This window comes from Carassius carassius, chromosome 46, assembly GCF_963082965.1.
Source record: "Carassius carassius chromosome 46, fCarCar2.1, whole genome shotgun sequence".
NCBI lineage: Eukaryota > Metazoa > Chordata > Actinopteri > Cypriniformes > Cyprinidae > Carassius > Carassius carassius.
The window spans coordinates 21,851,567-21,868,886 of NC_081800.1; the positions used below are offsets into that span (position 1 = coordinate 21,851,567).

Below are 17,320 nucleotides of genomic sequence, written 5' to 3' on the forward strand. Positions count from 1 at the left end.
TTTCTCTGCCCCCCACCCCCCACAACTTCTCATTTCTCCTTTTAATTCTTTTGAAAATCTCATATACACACATATACAAATACAAAATAGCAAAGCACTGGTCTTGACTGGTTTTAATGTAAGGGACTGGATCATCCTGTAAACAGTATTAACTAATTTATCATTGTTAAATAGAGCAGAATAATAACTGTAAAAATGCCAGTAGCGTAAGAAAAGGCTGCTTGGTGCAAATATTCCTGGCCGATTTGTAATTTAAAAAAACTTAAATATATGAGTGAGATTTCTATTCGATATCTTAGATTAGTTTGTTTGCTGTCAGTGCGCTTTTCCTGCAATGCGCGCTCTGTATTTTGCATGCGTTGTTCTTTGACGTGTATTTGTCAATTTGATGTTTAACTCGAGAGGCTGATAAATAAAACGGGGGACGGGAAAATATCATCTCCTGGTATGTCCTTCCCCTTGCATATGTTCTCCTGTATTATGATATCAGAGAAGTTTTGGGTGAGGACAGGGAAGAAAGTCAAAAAGAGAAAGTGCATAGCACTTTCAGTATGAGAGGGAAACCCATAACGTTGATTTAAATATTATCCAGGTGACCACAGTAAGTCAAGGTCATAAAATTGTAATGTCATGACGGTCCTGGAAAGCGCTGGGGGTGGATTTTATGATCTGCAAATATAATGTGCTGCTGCAGTAAAGATGCATTAAAAAGGTGAGTGGAGGAGGGCTAATTCACATACTCGGAACTGCAATGTGCTGGCCTCACTGACGCGCTCTGCGGTCTGCCTGGCTGTTTTGGAACCAGGAACCTTTCATTATGGAGTAATGTTACGCTTTGACACGATGGACTGAACACGGAGGAATCCAAGACCTACAGCGGCGGTGAATGAATGAGTGGATCCTATGAGCTACGTTAATCAGGCAGTGTGCAGAAGGTTCAAGGTAGGATAACGTTTTCCTTATTTTGTATCGATTTGATCTCATGCGCTGACATGGATAACAGCTTTGTTTTGAACGAATTTCTTGAGATGTGGACTTGGGTCAGTGCTTCTGACAGTTGTCGATAATTGCGCCCCATCTTCCAAGCACAAGTTAAAGTTGTGGAGATCAACTTATGCTAACATGATGTGTTATAAATAAATATCAGCTATTGGCAGTCCCTCTGAAGGACATTTTTTTCTCTTTTTACTGCAGTTTTATTTTTTATTTGATAATTTTCTTGATCTGCAAAAAGCCACAAGAAACTCTTTTTATAGTCTCATTCATGTTGAAGGTTCATTTGCATGCTACTCATTTGCATGCTACTAATTTGTCAGTGGGTCTCTGACTTGTAACCGTTTAGTGTTGGAATTAGCAATACAGGTTGATAGAAGTGTGTTTGGTGATCATTTTGGTGTCAGTTGTTAAAACTACCCAAAAGCTCTGGCCTTTCAGGCATAGCTACTATAACTATTTCAAACGCGGTTTGATTAAATTAAAGCTCGAAGCTGTGAGGAATGGAATAAAATCCTTACTTATCTTTGCAGAATACGTGATGCGTCTCCTCCTGTGGATAACGCCGTTACGCACGGCTGGTGCGTGGTTTAGGTAGTTTCATGTTGTTGGGATTGGCTTCCTGGCTCGACAACAAGAAACTGCCTTGATTACGTCAGTTCGTCTTCATCAAGGGCGACAATTGCCGTTAAATTACACCCTGTGCAATGAAGTTTCCGCAAATGGCATTGTAAATGAACTGAACGATTATAGCCACAGCGGGCTCTTTTTCTCCTTTCCTCGCCTTTATGCTCGCCTTTATGCTCACCTCTGGTTGTAAAAAAAGAATCTAGACTCTCAGAGGGAAAAAGGACTGTTAACATCAAGGGGAAAACTTAATACTAAGGTCCTTATTATTGCTCATTGTTTGATTCAAAGCAATGGCCAAAAGTGTTCTAGCCACCCTTTAACATTAGAAATAATAGTGACTGAGGTGTTATCAAGAAATTGCAGTCTAATTTATAATGAAATAAATAAAAATTTCGGACTGACGGACGTCTACGAGAACAGAAAAAAATAGTATAATTATATATATATATATATGTATTAACTGTTCATAAATTGGTCAGTTATGAATTTTATTCTTTATCATAACCACGTGCCCGTGCGTGTGTATGAGACTAAACACTCTTACAAATTTGATGAAACTTGTCTGGCTTTTATGTTGTACTCTTAGAAACCTGAGCTAACAAGTATAAAATGTAACTCTTCATATCTGTTTTGAAGTGCTACGCTACTTTTCACTAACGTTGGCCAACCACACACTTTTTTAACCAGTAAATGGCCTGGCTCAAAATAGAAAAACTGCATTTGTAAAGGGCCGTTTAAACTAATTATGTTTACATGTCAGCATCAAGTACAGTAGCAGTGGTAGTAACCGCAACTGCAAAAGCACATTAAAAAGCGTTTCCACAACAGACTTACTGGCTAGTATCCACGGCAGACACTGTTGGACCTAGCACCTAAAACTGTGAACCTGCGTGGCTGCTTCAGGGAGATTTTTCTACCTTATCAGACTTTAAAAAAATAGTTAGTGTAACCTAATGTATGTTTATTCTATATATTATTCTGTAGGCATATTACAACATAATAATACCGACTTGAATACAACTTTTTAGCATTAGCCTATATAATTGTATATACACATTCAATATTCTAAATTACTCAAACATTTTTACACTTACATTTATTAATTAGTAATATCTTCTATTATAAGATACTTACACAGAAAAGCAGAGACAGAGAACAATAATTTTAGGTTATAATTACAGTGCCTTTGTTTATTTTGTTTCATTTTTTATTAGTTAGGTGCAGTGCGGAATATGTGTTTTCATATGTTTTTAAATATAAATATTAAATATTTTTTTGAATATAGTTTTTTTATTTTAAATAGGTCAAAATCTTATTAATAAGCGGGGAACATCAGTGTGTGTGCTAAGACGTTATATACACTGTACAGTAGTAAGGAGACAGTGCCTTCTAAAAAAAAAATATCAGCTGTATAATATGTAGGAATAATAAGCTAATTTACTTAGGGTAACGTTTTTGGTAAAGTTGTGTGTTGTAAAGGGCCTCATCAGCGAATTGTCCTTTTTTTCTGGTAGAGTAGACTTTGGATTTCACCATATATGCTTGTTTTCTTAACCCCCTCCCCTCCTCAGTCTGGAATCCAAAGTCATTTTCATTCAGTTGAGTGAATGGGGTTGTCCTCTGGAATGCGTCACCAACAAAGAGTTTACAGCACGCGTAATAGCCCCACAGGACACTGTCGCCTAGCATGCGGATATAGCGACAATATCCTCAAATAGCCTAAGGATTGGTGGACATCAAAACACCTCTTGTTTAGTATGTATATATACTATAGTTGCAATGTTTGCCTGCGTTTGGAAGTATATAGTACTATTTCCACACGTGGGGCATTAGGCCTATCTGTAGTAGCATTAGCAATGGCCTATCCCTTGTTTGGTGCATATGTAAGCATTTGAATAATTGCTTGTTAGTTTTCAGTGGGTTTGAATGAGGATAATGTCGGAGGCTTTACTGTGGCTATATATTTTTACGTTATTCTTTGATTTCAGCTCTTTTGCCTCACTGTTTTGTATTTTCAGTGAATAAACCTGAAGGCAATTTCCAGCACACGTCGTTATTTTAAATGAATCCATCGTTTCAAATTAATCACGTTCTGTTATGTATAGCTTTGCGTTCATGCTGGATCACATTTCGCTCTCCATTTACACTGAATTTAGTTTACGCGTCTGAATGGAAACAAGTTCGATAGCAGTATAGAGCAGGCTACTTTGCTAAATAAAAGTTTTCCTTAACCTCTGCACTATTTGCTGTATTTCTGTATGTATGTAGTCCAAGGTCGCAAGCATTAATTTGATGTTGTAATATGATACTGTATACCACTAGCGATTTCTCTCTCCAATAAATAAAAATATAGGCCCATCTAAACACAAAATACTAAAAATTACAAAAGTGTTATATTTCTTTTAATTTGACATGAAATCAACATTACAAATTTGCTAAAACCATATATATTTAAATGAAGGCATTACATTATACAGTATAGGGCATTATATTCACGTTGAGGATGGCAAGCCGAAATCTAAAATAAAATACAGCTAATAAAGTACAGTAAAAAAAAAAAAAAAAAAAGTAGTAGCCTACTAGTACAGGACCTTTTTTTAAACACATAACATAATGAAATTGTGTGTAAATGATTTTGGATTGATTCATTCCAATATTCTGAACCGATACCTACCGCATTTGTATTTTAGTGTTGTCTTTTTAATAATGTGTACTAAAATGCCAGTACTGTGTAGTAATGCTAATTATTTGGGTCTAGGTATACTGCGAGATGTAAACGTTCCTTATTATACTTCATACCAAAAATGAACAAATAAATCAATAAGTAAAGATATTGCTTGAAATAAATTCAGAAAGATTAAAATATATACGAAAATATTAGTTTTAACCTACTCCTGACTTTAAGGTTTGACTTTTTAGGTAGGCTTTTTTTACAACATCAGTAGCCTATTCAAAGTCGATCGCAGAGTAGCCACATTTTTTTATTACAAAGGAAGATGGAGGTTAATGTTAATATATTCCCGTAAATCAGAGTGAATTAGCAATGATACTGCCGTGCTGTTGTTGTCTCAGAATGGAAAGTATGTTTCTTAATGACAACTTAAAACCCATTTGAAGGATTCAATTATGCTAATACAAGAAAAAGCTATGTGTATCTATTATATAAAACTTCATTGTTTATAGTAAAACGAGACTATATGCACAACTGGGGAAATGGGTGAATAAGCAGCTCCTTGTACCGTATAAACAAGAAATTTGCTTTAATACAGCCACACAGCGGAAAGTGCTGTATTTTAGATGCTACGTACATGGAAATCCTATAAAGATGTCTGTTATAGGCTAATGTGTATGTTTTAAAAGCTAAATGTTGAGATGGATAGAACAGTGAGTGAGCTCGCACTATAGTGTGCTCGTAAATGTGTAGTGTGCACCGCAGAGTCTCATTTTTATCCTGAGTCACCCTGCACAGTTTAACTGCCAAGACTGCAGCGAATACTATATTCCACCGATTTGTACAATGTTAAAGCACAAGATCGTTATCCTATTAATGAATGTGACCACATAGCGAATTATAAATTATATCTCCCTTGATTGAGGGAGATATCGCAATATGTTTTATATTCTATCTAATAAACTGATATCAGGTGTGAAAAAATATCCTTGTTAGTCACCGAATTCATTTTAATCTCTATATAGTTAATTTTATACCACACAAAACTGAAATTTTAAATAAGGCTGGACTAAGAAGACAATTTTACTTAGAAATGTCACACTCAGTCACATAACAGTCAAATATACACGGTTTAATGTTTTATTTTCATAATGCGTCGTTCACTTAAAAACAACATTATATCATCAAACAAATTGCATTTTTACATGTAGCCTATACATGTTAACATGAACAACATTCGAATACAATAATGGGGGGGGGGTAAATAACGTGGGCTAAGTGGAAGCAGCTTTAGCATCAAGGTACCACGCCCTCGGAAAAACAGATAAAGGGTCTTTAGCTGCATTGACTGCTCTATGCTGCACTATGTTTTTACTTTTTTATATATGTGATACGGTTATTTGCAGATGTTGTTGAGGAATGTTTCATATTAAACACGTTATATTTGTTTGTTCTGTAGCTATATGCCACGACGTAATTATTTTAACAATTTAACAATTTTATTCGATGCATTGATTCCGACAATATGATACAGTCTCACACCAAAGCTTTCTATTATTTATACTGTGACATAAGATTTTACTTCCAGTTTAGTTCAGAGAATCTAAATTATATTGCTTCCGCATTCTATTACAAGGAGAAATCCGATCCATCTCATAATCAGCAAGCCTTCCTATAAAACAAATATTGAGTAAGTGAAAGGGCATAAAAGCACAAATGTCCTTTGTATTCTTTTGCTTTTAGCTGTTTTGCTGAATCAAAAACTTGAATTAGCTATTTTGTAACTAAAAAAGAGAGGCATAATGGCACTCATTACTCTGGGTCGAGTCTTTGTAAACTATTTAACTAATATAACAGTGTAGCAGTTTTAATAGCTATTTGTAGTATAAGAGTAATATTGAGAATCTGAATTGCACACATATTGTTATTTGTTGTGGCTATATTTTGATAATGTCTGGTGTTTCCACAGAAAACAGGGCGGAAAAAAAGCCTGACCTCATGTGGCCGGTTTCATTCTGGGCCTAACACTGACAATGACTGCAGACCAAAATCAACAGATTTCCAAGTGTCGCAAATACGCTTATAAGAAAAATAAAATCTAAAATAAAGCGATTCACATATTAACTGTAAAATGTTTAAGCGGTGTCGTTTTTTACACATACAAGAGCGTGAAGTTAAAGTATTTAATAGATTTGTAGAATACAATTATTTTAATGTGTATGTATCAGCCAGTAGACTGTTAATAATTCCAAATTCGGAAGCCAAATGAATCGAAAACATTTTTATTTAGAAAACATTTCACATAGCTTTTATTTCAATTAACAAGATTATTAACTGTGTATAGAATTAAGTTAGATTAAGTTGAATCGCAAAAAATTGCAAATTACAGAAAGAAAAAATAAATAAATAAAAGAATGGAAATTACAATAAATTTACAAAACTTAGGTAGATTGTGCTATACAATTACATTTTCCAAAACAAAAACAAAAAATTGCAGTAAAACGGATAAAGCTAAAAACGTCTAAGCTTTCTCATACAATTTTAAGAGCTAATAGAGTTGGTCAACAGTCACTCGTCTTTTCTGGTATATTCGACAGAGGTTTGATGAGACTTTTTTCACAAGCGTAGTGTTGGTTTTATGTAATACCAGGAACTCAACTGCAGTTTTATTAACGACACGTTTATGAACAATCAAATGCACCTCGTAAAAATTTATAGAAGGACATAAAAGCATGCACGACCGCTTGACGAATATAGCCGCATGCAGTTGTGGTGCGTTTTCAGGCGTCTTACTATTCCCACCGCCCCGATTTGTTTAAAACTCCATTTTATGAGGGATATCCCAATTGTATTTATTTGAAACTCGTGGAAAATAGGACTTTTGTGCGTAAAAGCAACCCTTTACACAGCACTAGAGCCGTGTATTTGTCAAAAGTATTCCATTGGGTCCTTTCCAATTATATATAATTAATAGTGAAACAGTGAGAAAGAAATATACATCTGTTTCTTTTTTTCTAATTGTTTTAATAAATAACATTGTGCAGTGAGGGATGCGTACAAGGCTAGCCACAGCACAGTAGCATTCTCTCGACAGAGATTGATTACACCAACAAATAGTGCCCCTTTTAAGACCGTTAACACACATACACTGCTGCTTCATAAGACTACAAATAACTGTTTACCTTAATCAGTTGCATCATAATGTATTGGAAACACACCATCCTCATATGTTTAGGCTCTGTTAAAAAAATAACATTAGTATTAAGCAACCTACTGCAAGCTCGAAGTGCATTGCTGTTCCAGGAGAACGCGCATTGATCTGCTGTGCAGTTTTTCATGGGGTAAATGCAATCACGTGTTCCATTGGCGTCCAATCCCAGCTAGGGAAGCTTTCTGAAATAATTACCTGTCTTGATTGTTCTACGGTCAGATAAAAAAGTACACATACACTCCATATAATAATCGGATGCATGTAAAAGAGAAGGGAAACATCGCCATGTCGGCTACGGGTCCCATAAGTAATTATTATGTGGATTCCTTGATCAACCATGAGAGCGAGGATGTTCTAGCGAGTCGTTTCACAGCCACTGGTCCGATATCCTCCAGCTCACGCCCGACGCAACTGGTCCCGGAATGCGCGGATTACCCGTCCTGCAGCTTTGCCCCGAAACCACCAGTCTTTACTACCTCATGGGCCCCTGTTCACTCCCAGTCGTCAGTGGTTTACCATCCATACACTCACCAACCTCACCTAGGCACAGACTCAAGGTACGTTCGCTCTTGGCTGGAGCCTCTCCCCGGTACCGTGTCTTTTCCAGGATACGCAGGGAATAGCAGGCACTACGGGCTGAAGCCCGACACCTTCCAGGATACCCGTACTGGAGACTCTTTGGGCTCGAACGGACGCACTTACACGGATTATCTCTACTGCTCCGCCGTCGACATTCGGGAAAAGCAGCAAAACACACCGTCGCCTGAGACGGAGAGTCTGTCTTCCGGGAAGCACAAAGACGACAAGGCTGAATTAGACCCGAGTAAGTTAGAGCTATTCTTGTTTACAACCGAGAATGGGATGCTTCCTAGTTTATTGCGTTCGCTTGGTGGTTGGCTGTTGTCCATCGTAAAACCAAGTTCTATACCCTTTCATCCTCTGTGCTGTTCTCGGCCGACTCAAGTCTGCTTTGGGGCTATCCATTGATGACAAATGCCATAGGATTGGGTTGTAAAACGGATTTTGAGCCATAAAATGGTCTCCTAAAAAGCCAAGTCTGGCAAAGAAGGTTGCATGTGATGTTTACAAATAGCCGTACCATTATCATTATCAATAATTTTAGTACGATATAACCATATTACTGTGCTTGATTTAATGTGGAAAGGAATAAATTTAGCTTGCGGTTGTTTCAGTAACAGTACAGACGACTGTAAAGCGAGGAATCGTATGAACACTTCAAATTAAGTATTTTTAGCCTATAGCTAATTTTGAGTTTCAAGTGTTATATATTTTATTATAACTTATAAACACTAATATTACTTTTGAATTATACTTGTCGTGGGCTGTATTACAAGATAATTACTGAAATGTCAAATTAAAAATGTAAAATGCGGGGGCTGTTGTTTTGAACTGTTCAATTAAATATAATTTGAATATAAATGTAACAGATTCTACATCAAGAAACAGCACGTGGAATGTCCACAGTGCATTCACTGCATAGCAAAACTTTGAGCGTAGACTTGTGAAGGCTTGAGTCACAAGCCTTTGCTTTTTTATGGGCCTATAAAGCAAATAGGTACACTCACCAGTTTACAGCGCCATTTCCATCTAAGAGTTTGCAAAGCTACTTGAAATAGACAGACCTCCTATGCTAGTACCTACACATATTAAGCCTGAACATTTAATTGAAGACTGATCTAAAATGAGAAGTGTTGTTAGTTGCTACGGTTTAAAAATATATTGCTTTATACATCACAAGCAAGCAAGCAAGAAAAGAAAAACGTTCTCTATATATTAGAATATAATCGGGTAAACTTCATGCCACAGTAATCTATTTTTGACAGCGTGTTTGTTTACAGCAGCACCTAATCAGACTTTTTCTATGCTGTTTTTCAGATAATCCTGTGGCAAACTGGATCCATGCGCGCTCCACTCGAAAGAAGCGTTGTCCATATACCAAGTATCAAACACTCGAACTCGAAAAGGAATTTTTATTCAATATGTACCTCACAAGAGACCGGCGATATGAGGTAGCAAGGGTGCTGAACCTGACGGAGCGACAAGTCAAAATCTGGTTCCAGAACCGAAGGATGAAGATGAAGAAAATGAACAAAGAAAAAAACGACAGTAAAGAACAATAAACTAAAAGTCATTCTTTGGATACAGACTGAAGGAAAATCGTAATTTAGTATCGATATGAGTCTTAACATTTGCACCTCCAGCCCATAACAGGAACATAGAAAACGAAAAGGCTATACTTAATGGATATTAAGGATATTAATTAAAACGTGATGATATAAGTATGATTTAATGTAAGTGTAATTTTACCATCCAGACTTAAATCATATTAATATTATACGTAGACCTAGTTTGGATTTACATAACATTTATTTACTCTCTCTCTCTCACACACACACACACACGCGCGCGCGCGCACACAAAGAGGACTCTGCAGAGAAGCTGCCTCGAAGTTTCAGAGAGAAAATACTTGAACTACTTTAAATTCAAATTCCTAATTTATGCTCTCCATGTGGTTGCTTCTTTTCTATTCTTTCATTATTTTTAGGAGGTTTGAAAGTCGAGTATTTCATAAAGAATAACAATTATGTAGTTACAAAATATACGTGTTTGCGTCGATGTGCTTAGTTTGTTTCTGATGTACCTGTTTGTGTATTTTACATTCTTTAAACTGTAAATGAGTTTCATCATAGATTGTAGATATATCCAAATATATACAACCGTGCTAATATGACTTTTGTGTCTCATTCCATTTATTTTACCGCACAAGGAAGGCAAACTGTTAAATGTGTGCTATCCAGGTTTAGCATTGAGTTTGGCCTACACATACAACGTTCTCGTGTGGAAAGTATCGAGGTTGGAGTAAGAGCACGATGGCAAGGCCATTGTAAAGACGTTGTTAGTGTGACCGTCAAAATATAAAATTTGCAAATCCCACAAAGATCAAATACCGAAAAGCCTGTGGTAGGCCCCATCCACTCCCCTGCCTTGTTTTTTGTAATGTTTTGTATTTAATTGCAAGATTGTTTCCAAGCACTAAAACTCTTTTTTTCTTCTCATATTTAAACGTATTTTCATTTTATTTTGACTTTTAATGAATAACATCAATATATAATAATTATTGTTGTTGTTCTTTGTAATAGTAGGCCTAGATTAAAAAATTATGTTAATTAATATGACAACTTTTGTTGGAAAAATAAAAATAAAGGAAAAATAATGCCAGAAATCCGCTTTTTAAATCAGTGGTACCGATATGTCCGAGCCACAAAATGCATAAATGTTTTTCATAAATTTCATCACTGAGCAAACAAATAAATCAAAGACATTAACTACAACAATAATGGATTGTTTTAATCAGCTCTGCGTTGCTGGCGTTTGGAATAAAGGCCTTTCGGTAAAAAAAAAATCTTTTTGAATGTATAACTAAACTGTTCAAGTTCCTATCTCTTATCGTATGGTAACTGCAATACGACTTATTGTAAAATTGTTTTACTTATTTATGAAGGCCTAACAGTAGCAGCGGTGGTAGGCTATAGATATAATTAAAGGTCATATGTGTATCACTAGCCTTGCGCTGGGTCGAAATGGCCTTTTTGTGGGCTTTAATAATACGAACAGGATGCGGCTATTTCAAAGCCCGATCGACCACGTTTCCGCCCCAGAGCAAAATTGCTAGTTTTACAACCCTGTTGGAGCTTGGTGTTGTTTGTCTCAGATGCAGACAAACAAAGCCAACCTGGCTAACTGGCTAGACGTCTGGGCTAAATTACTTTATGGTTTAATGGACGTTGGTGGATCCTCGGATCCTCTCAAAGAGTTCTGCAAAGCCATTTAGTCCTTTGGGCTAAGAGGCAAAGGCAATCCACCACCACCACAAGATGCATTCAGAAGTCAATCCAAGTTTTTTAACGACGCTAAACCGAAAAAGCTTAGTTTTCACTTAACACAAACTTGTAAAGCTAATTTACGGTATCCATACTGGTACTGTAGGCCTTTAAATCATGTATTGGTACTGCTAAAGTGTCATGTGTTTTCACAGTCCAAAGTTTCCTATAAAGGTACATTCAAATAGGCTTTCTGTCATTGTCCTAATTTATTTGGATTGCTGTATGTTTTGCGGTACGAATCGTGTGGCCTTGGCCTCCAGTCAATGATCATTTGTAAAAATTAGCCCCAAGCACACTAGATGGCGCTATTGACTCACAGTTAAGGCATTTTGGGCCGCTGAAGCCTGGGAGTGTGTTACAAGAAGAGTGCTGAAGGATTGGCCTTCACTGTTATTAATCACAGTTTTGGCTTAAAAAGAAAAGTCGTAATAAACTTTACATTCACACCATCTTTATCATACTCTTAAAACAATTGTTTGTTTTATTAATTTTTAATGTAGTTTTTATGTTGTCTCCAATGTCCATGCTATGACGCTTTTCATACTCCCCGTCTTTCTTTTGTTTGTCACAATCCGATGAGATTTACAGAAAGCAGTGTCGGGTTTAATGCTGCAGTAGGCTATTTAGCTGACATAGCTAATTTATTGAAGGCGCTGAGAAATCGTGACATAATTTTTGTCTCAGATCTTGTTTACAAATGTCGCAGGATATGCTTTCCATTTATTTACTTATTTTTGGATACCGTTATTATTTTTAGAAGACGCGTTAGTCTGTGCCACTGTTTGACGAGCGGATATAATACTATCATATATGATGCTTTAAAAATGACATTGATTTATAATCGGGACCTTTGAAATTTAGTTTAACTGTCCCCTGTAGACAGCATTTTGATACATATTTTAATTCGTGTTGCATTTATTATTATTGCTATTAAAACAAATTATAGCTAATAATAATAATAATATCGATTATTAAAACAATTGTGTTAATAAATTAAAAGCATTACTTTTTATGTAATAAAATTATTTTACTAATTGCCTTGTTTCGTTGTTGTTGTTGTTGTTTTTCTTGACAAAAAAAAAAAACTCCATTGTAGCTTTGTTCCTACAACTGAGACAATGATCCAGAATCTGGATCGTTATTGACTGCGAGATGTCTATAAATTGCCTGTGTGCGCGCCTTTCCCGTTTAACAGTGAAGTGTAAAAATTATCAAGTAACGACACAAAACCACATGCTCATATTTTGGGAAGGTCTTAAAATGAGCAAAGCCGAGATAAACAACACGCCATTAATGTGTCTAGTAAAATAACGAGGCATCTATTGCGCAATTTTATTGTGTCAGTGCGGCAGATTTACAACTTTTTAGTATGGTTTAGCAGGGCCAAAAGAGGCTTGCGTGTTTCGCTTTTCTCTCTGTGTGTTAGCAGTCTAACACAAATAATCAATGTAGGGGTCACAACTAATTGTCACAAGCTTTAATAACATCAGCAGCGGCAGCAATAAATAACAATAATAATAATTTTAATTAATAATAGGCTTAAAATGTTACATATTTTCCATTGCAATTATTTTTGTAATTTGTGTTTAGTTAGCTGGTATGCAGTGTCAATCGTTGTAGCCATTTTTTCGTAATGTTCCTAAACTTGAGTGATGTAGGCTAGTCTCTGTGGGTTAGCTATGGCTCAAAACACAAACTTATAAACCCATCAGAATAGATGTGTAATGGTCGGGGTGTATATGGTCTGTTACAAGAAAATGATACCTAGTTATATCATAAATGAAATACCAGACAAATTATTTTAACGTGACCGCAAGACCAAACTGAACAGTATGAAGCTGTCGTAACCTGCGGATCTTTTGAAAAACTTTAATGATTCTTTAATATCTGCACCCGGTGTTATTTTATTATAATAAAACACACAGACAACTGTGTTTCCCCTTCAAGGTAGACGTTTGTGGACGCTCTGGAAAGATGAGGAGCCAAAGGGTGGGGTGTAGGGGACAAGGGGTGGGGGTGGGGGTCTCATTGTAGTGGGGGTGGCTGGTGGGAGGCAAAAAAAAAGTACGAGCTTGTGACTGAGCCGTCGGAGCTAGCCAGCTTTAACCTTAACACACATCCACCGTGCACGCCATGATTTGAGACTGCAAAAGGAAAAGGCTGGCGATAGGAAGAGAGAGAGAGACTAAGCGAGTGGAGCTGAAGTGGGAACTGCCTCAGATTGTCCGAAGGGGCAGCATTTCTCCATCTAGTTCCGGTTGCTCTGTCTGCGTTGCATGCCATTTGGAACTGCAACAATAGGTTGCCACCATTTAGAGAGGGGAATTTATTTTTGTTTTTCAATCAGACTGACTCTTTTTAATGCTAGATAAACATGAGCTCTTATTTTGTTAACCCTCTTTTTTCCAAGTACAAAGGCGGCGAAACATTAGAGCCAACTTACTACGACTGCAGGTTTCCACAGAGCGTTGCCCGAAGCCACACGCTTGTATATGGACATGGAGCAGCTGCGCCGGGTTTCCAACACCCGTCGCATCACGTACAGGACTTTTTCCATCACGGAACCACAGGTATTTCCAACCCCGGTTATCAACAGAACCCTTGTGCATTGGCATGTCACGGAGACGCAACGAAATTTTATGGATATGAAGCTCTTCCGAGGCAACCGCTTTATGGTACCCAGCAAGAGGCCAGCTTAGCGCAATACCCAGACTGTAAATCGTCCAATAGCACTAACCCTGGAGAAGGCCACTTAAGTCAGAACTCCTCTCCGAGCCTCATGTTCCCATGGATGCGGCCTCACGGTTAGAGCACTTACTTTTTCATATTCTCTTCATTTAATGTGTGTGTGTTACTGCGTCAGTGTGTCAAGAGCCTTATTCTTGTGTAGTGTACAGTGTTCAGAGATCAGGTGGGTTATGCTTTTCAGGTTGCAAAACTGAATTTAATAATAGATATTGCATCGTTTTTTATTTGTTTACTTCACTGGATCATCACTGAATATTTGTAAAAAAAAATAAATAAATAAAAAAATAAAAAAAACACACGTCTGTAGTGATTTTGTTGGCTAGATTGTAAAGACAGGATGGATAGACGTTATCCGTGTGTTTTTATCAAATATGTGATTGTTGAGATTTGTGATTGCAATGTGTAGTGGTAAACAGTAATGGCAAAAGTTCGTGCCATTTTGTTGGGTTTAAATTGACGTTGTTCGATTGTTTCTATTAATCAGCGTTTCCTTCTTGTTGAGGAAAAAGGAAAAATCTAAAACAAAACAAGAGAACAAAAGATATTGTTTACTGATCAAATTATATTCTAAAATAAAACTTTTTAATACCTACTAATGTCAAGTGTATTGGAGTCTTACCTGGATGTATTAGCCTATAATTTAAGACAAACTCGTAATGAACCTGAATGAGGACATAAAGTTGTTTCATCTATTTATTTGTGACGGAGTGTTTGTTTGTCTGTATGTCTGACTGTCTGTCTGTCTGTCTGTCTGTCTGTGTGTGTGTGTGTGTGTGTGCGTGGGTGTGTATGTGTGTGCCTGTGTGTGCGCGCGCTCGCTCGCTCGCTCCGATGCAGCAGGTTAAATGAAATTCTTTGCGTTACTGACCTGAATTAAAGCTGATGTCTAACTCAAATAATCGTCGCGTTTATGGCTAAAATCTAATTATGTGACATAGATCTACTAATAGGAAAGTCACTGTAGAAGCTTAGCTATATCCCCTAGATAACTACAGTGTCTGTCCACAACCGATATATTTGAATATGTTCTGGGGGAAATCTTAGCAGTGAGTACATTACTCTGACGCAAACAAATTACTATTTTGTGCCAGTATTTGTCTTCAATATGCAATGTGTGGAGGTGTGTGTGTATGGGTGTATGTTTGGAGGAAAAAGAAAGTTCTAATTTTAAACCATTCTAACCGTTTATTAATTTTGGTTTGCACATATGTAACTAGCAGCTTACTATTGATGTTTCCTTCTTAATTTTAATAATTGCATCCAAGAATATGTAAATGGAAAAAGAACGAAGGAATGAAGACTGGTAATTGACACATATTTTTGTTTCAATCCAAAGCTCCTGGGAGACGCAATGGAAGGCAGACATACAGCCGTTACCAGACTCTTGAGCTGGAGAAAGAGTTCCTCTTCAACCCATACCTCACGCGCAAGCGTCGTATTGAAGTGTCCCACGCGCTGAGCTTAACTGAGCGGCAGGTGAAGATCTGGTTTCAGAATCGCCGAATGAAGTGGAAAAAAGAAAATAACAAAGACAAATTTCCGGGCCAGAGAGGAGAGGCTGAAGCAGAGGCCGAAGAAGAGGGCAACGAGGACGGTGAGGTGGAGGAAGGAGAAGACAAGGAAACGGAAGAGAAAGAAGAAAGCAAGGAGTGATTTTATGGTCTTTTTATGGTTATATGGCAGATATTGAAGAGGTCTCGCGAATGGGCAATGAAAGAGAAGACACGCCAATTTTATTACAAACAGTTGGGTCAAGAAGTGAGAAAATCCCCATCGATACAAAAGTACCAAAACCTGCCCAAAGAAAAAGAAAATCGGTTTTATTTTTTATTATTATCATTTTTTTAACCAACACACGAGGACTTTTACCATTGGCGAAAAGTGTATCTGTCTGTGTATTTGGCAAATTACTCAAAGAGACAGACTAACTGAATCACAATAACCCATCGTTTTAGTAAGGGAAATATAAGCAGCATGAGAAGCATTTAACGGAATTAAACATTTATTTCATACTTGAGGGTGTTTGGGGGATAAAATTGACTAAGATGCAATCATTTGAAATACTGACAGAATTGCATCAGCTTGTCACTTTTAAAAAAGATTGGTCTTGTATATAAAATCAGGTCACAACATGCTGGCATTACGAATCAAATTGACAAGATTGTGTTCAGTGTAACACTATTTCTGCAATCCGAATATGGGAATATTCAACGCATTAGTGCCATGTGTGCGGACAAAGAGGATGGCAAGTTTAGAAAATGCATTCTGTATTACATACTTTATCGATTACTTAACTGTTCTTTATTGTTATTCTATGTGAGTGGGCAGGTTACAGTTTGTATTTTTTCGATTATTTTGACTCAGCAGAGATTGCTATCGTTTGAAAATCTCGAAAGAAGCTACCTAATCATGGGGAATTTGCAATATACATTTCTACCTAGAGATTTCATAGACTCTTAATTGTTTTGTAGTATTTTTAACCTAAGTTATGTAATTTACCCTTTAAACACTTATTATGATTATCGAGCTCTTTGAAGTCTTCGGAAGACATGGATAGCTCGAAGCCAATCTGAACTATTTTAAAAGATTGTACCACGGCACTACCTAAAAACAAAGTTTTGCTAGCAAGAATGAATTATTAATTTATTCTACATGCTGCTTTGTTGAAAATATTTAGACATTTCCGCCAACAACTTAAACTGCCTATAGAAAATGCACATTAATGTGTAGATGAACACGCTAATTACTACCCTACCTTATCTAAGGAAAGAGAGTCATTTATCGTGCTGGTGTTATAGCGTAGATTTTGAATTGCACTGAGTATAATCTTCATGTACGTCTTGTAATATCTTGCTGTTATCAATATGCTCGTTTTCCTTGTGTTCCTCGTGTGAATATAGACAAATTCGTGTGTGTCCACGCCATTGTTGTTGAAATCAACAGAAGAATAAACAAGGTGGCTCATTCTCTCACGTCTCTTTTTTGTTGTTGCCTGAATCCACTTGACAAAACACTAAAGTTACAAAATACCCAAAACTGCATATTTTTTGTTTGAATTCATGTTTAATACTACAAATGCAATAGACTCGCAATATTTTCATAGAAAAGTCTATATTCCTTGTCTGTGTAATGTCTGAAATGGCAAATGCCAAAAACAATAAT

The 17,320-nt window shown here is 36.7% G+C and overlaps 3 protein-coding genes across 4 annotated transcripts in view; 2 read left to right on the plus strand and 1 right to left on the minus strand.

The window, feature by feature from the left end:
• The window catches only part of LOC132129177 (transmembrane protein 18-like), a 386,729-nt gene that overhangs the window by 273,257 nt on the left and 96,152 nt on the right, over positions 1 to 17,320 (minus strand). The gene's annotated exons all lie outside the window — the stretch shown is intronic.
• LOC132129173 (homeobox protein Hox-C8a) lies at positions 28 to 17,131 on the plus strand. 2 transcript variants are annotated; one of them, XM_059540659.1, is made up of 3 exons: positions 28 to 942; positions 13,821 to 14,214; positions 15,495 to 17,131. In XM_059540659.1, the coding sequence occupies exons 1-3, from the start codon at positions 904 to 906 to the stop codon at positions 15,809 to 15,811; spliced, it is 750 nt and encodes a 249-aa protein (XP_059396642.1). In that variant the 5' UTR covers positions 28 to 903; the 3' UTR covers positions 15,812 to 17,131. The 2 variants fall into 2 exon arrangements, with proteins under 2 accessions (XP_059396642.1, XP_059396643.1); XM_059540660.1 differs by lacking the exon at positions 28 to 942 and having other exon boundaries at positions 13,462 to 14,214.
• Positions 5,992 to 10,257, plus strand: LOC132129171 (homeobox protein Hox-C9a-like). Its single transcript, XM_059540657.1, has 2 exons — positions 5,992 to 8,328; positions 9,402 to 10,257. The coding sequence occupies exons 1-2, from the start codon at positions 7,761 to 7,763 to the stop codon at positions 9,644 to 9,646; spliced, it is 813 nt and encodes a 270-aa protein (XP_059396640.1). The 5' UTR covers positions 5,992 to 7,760; the 3' UTR covers positions 9,647 to 10,257.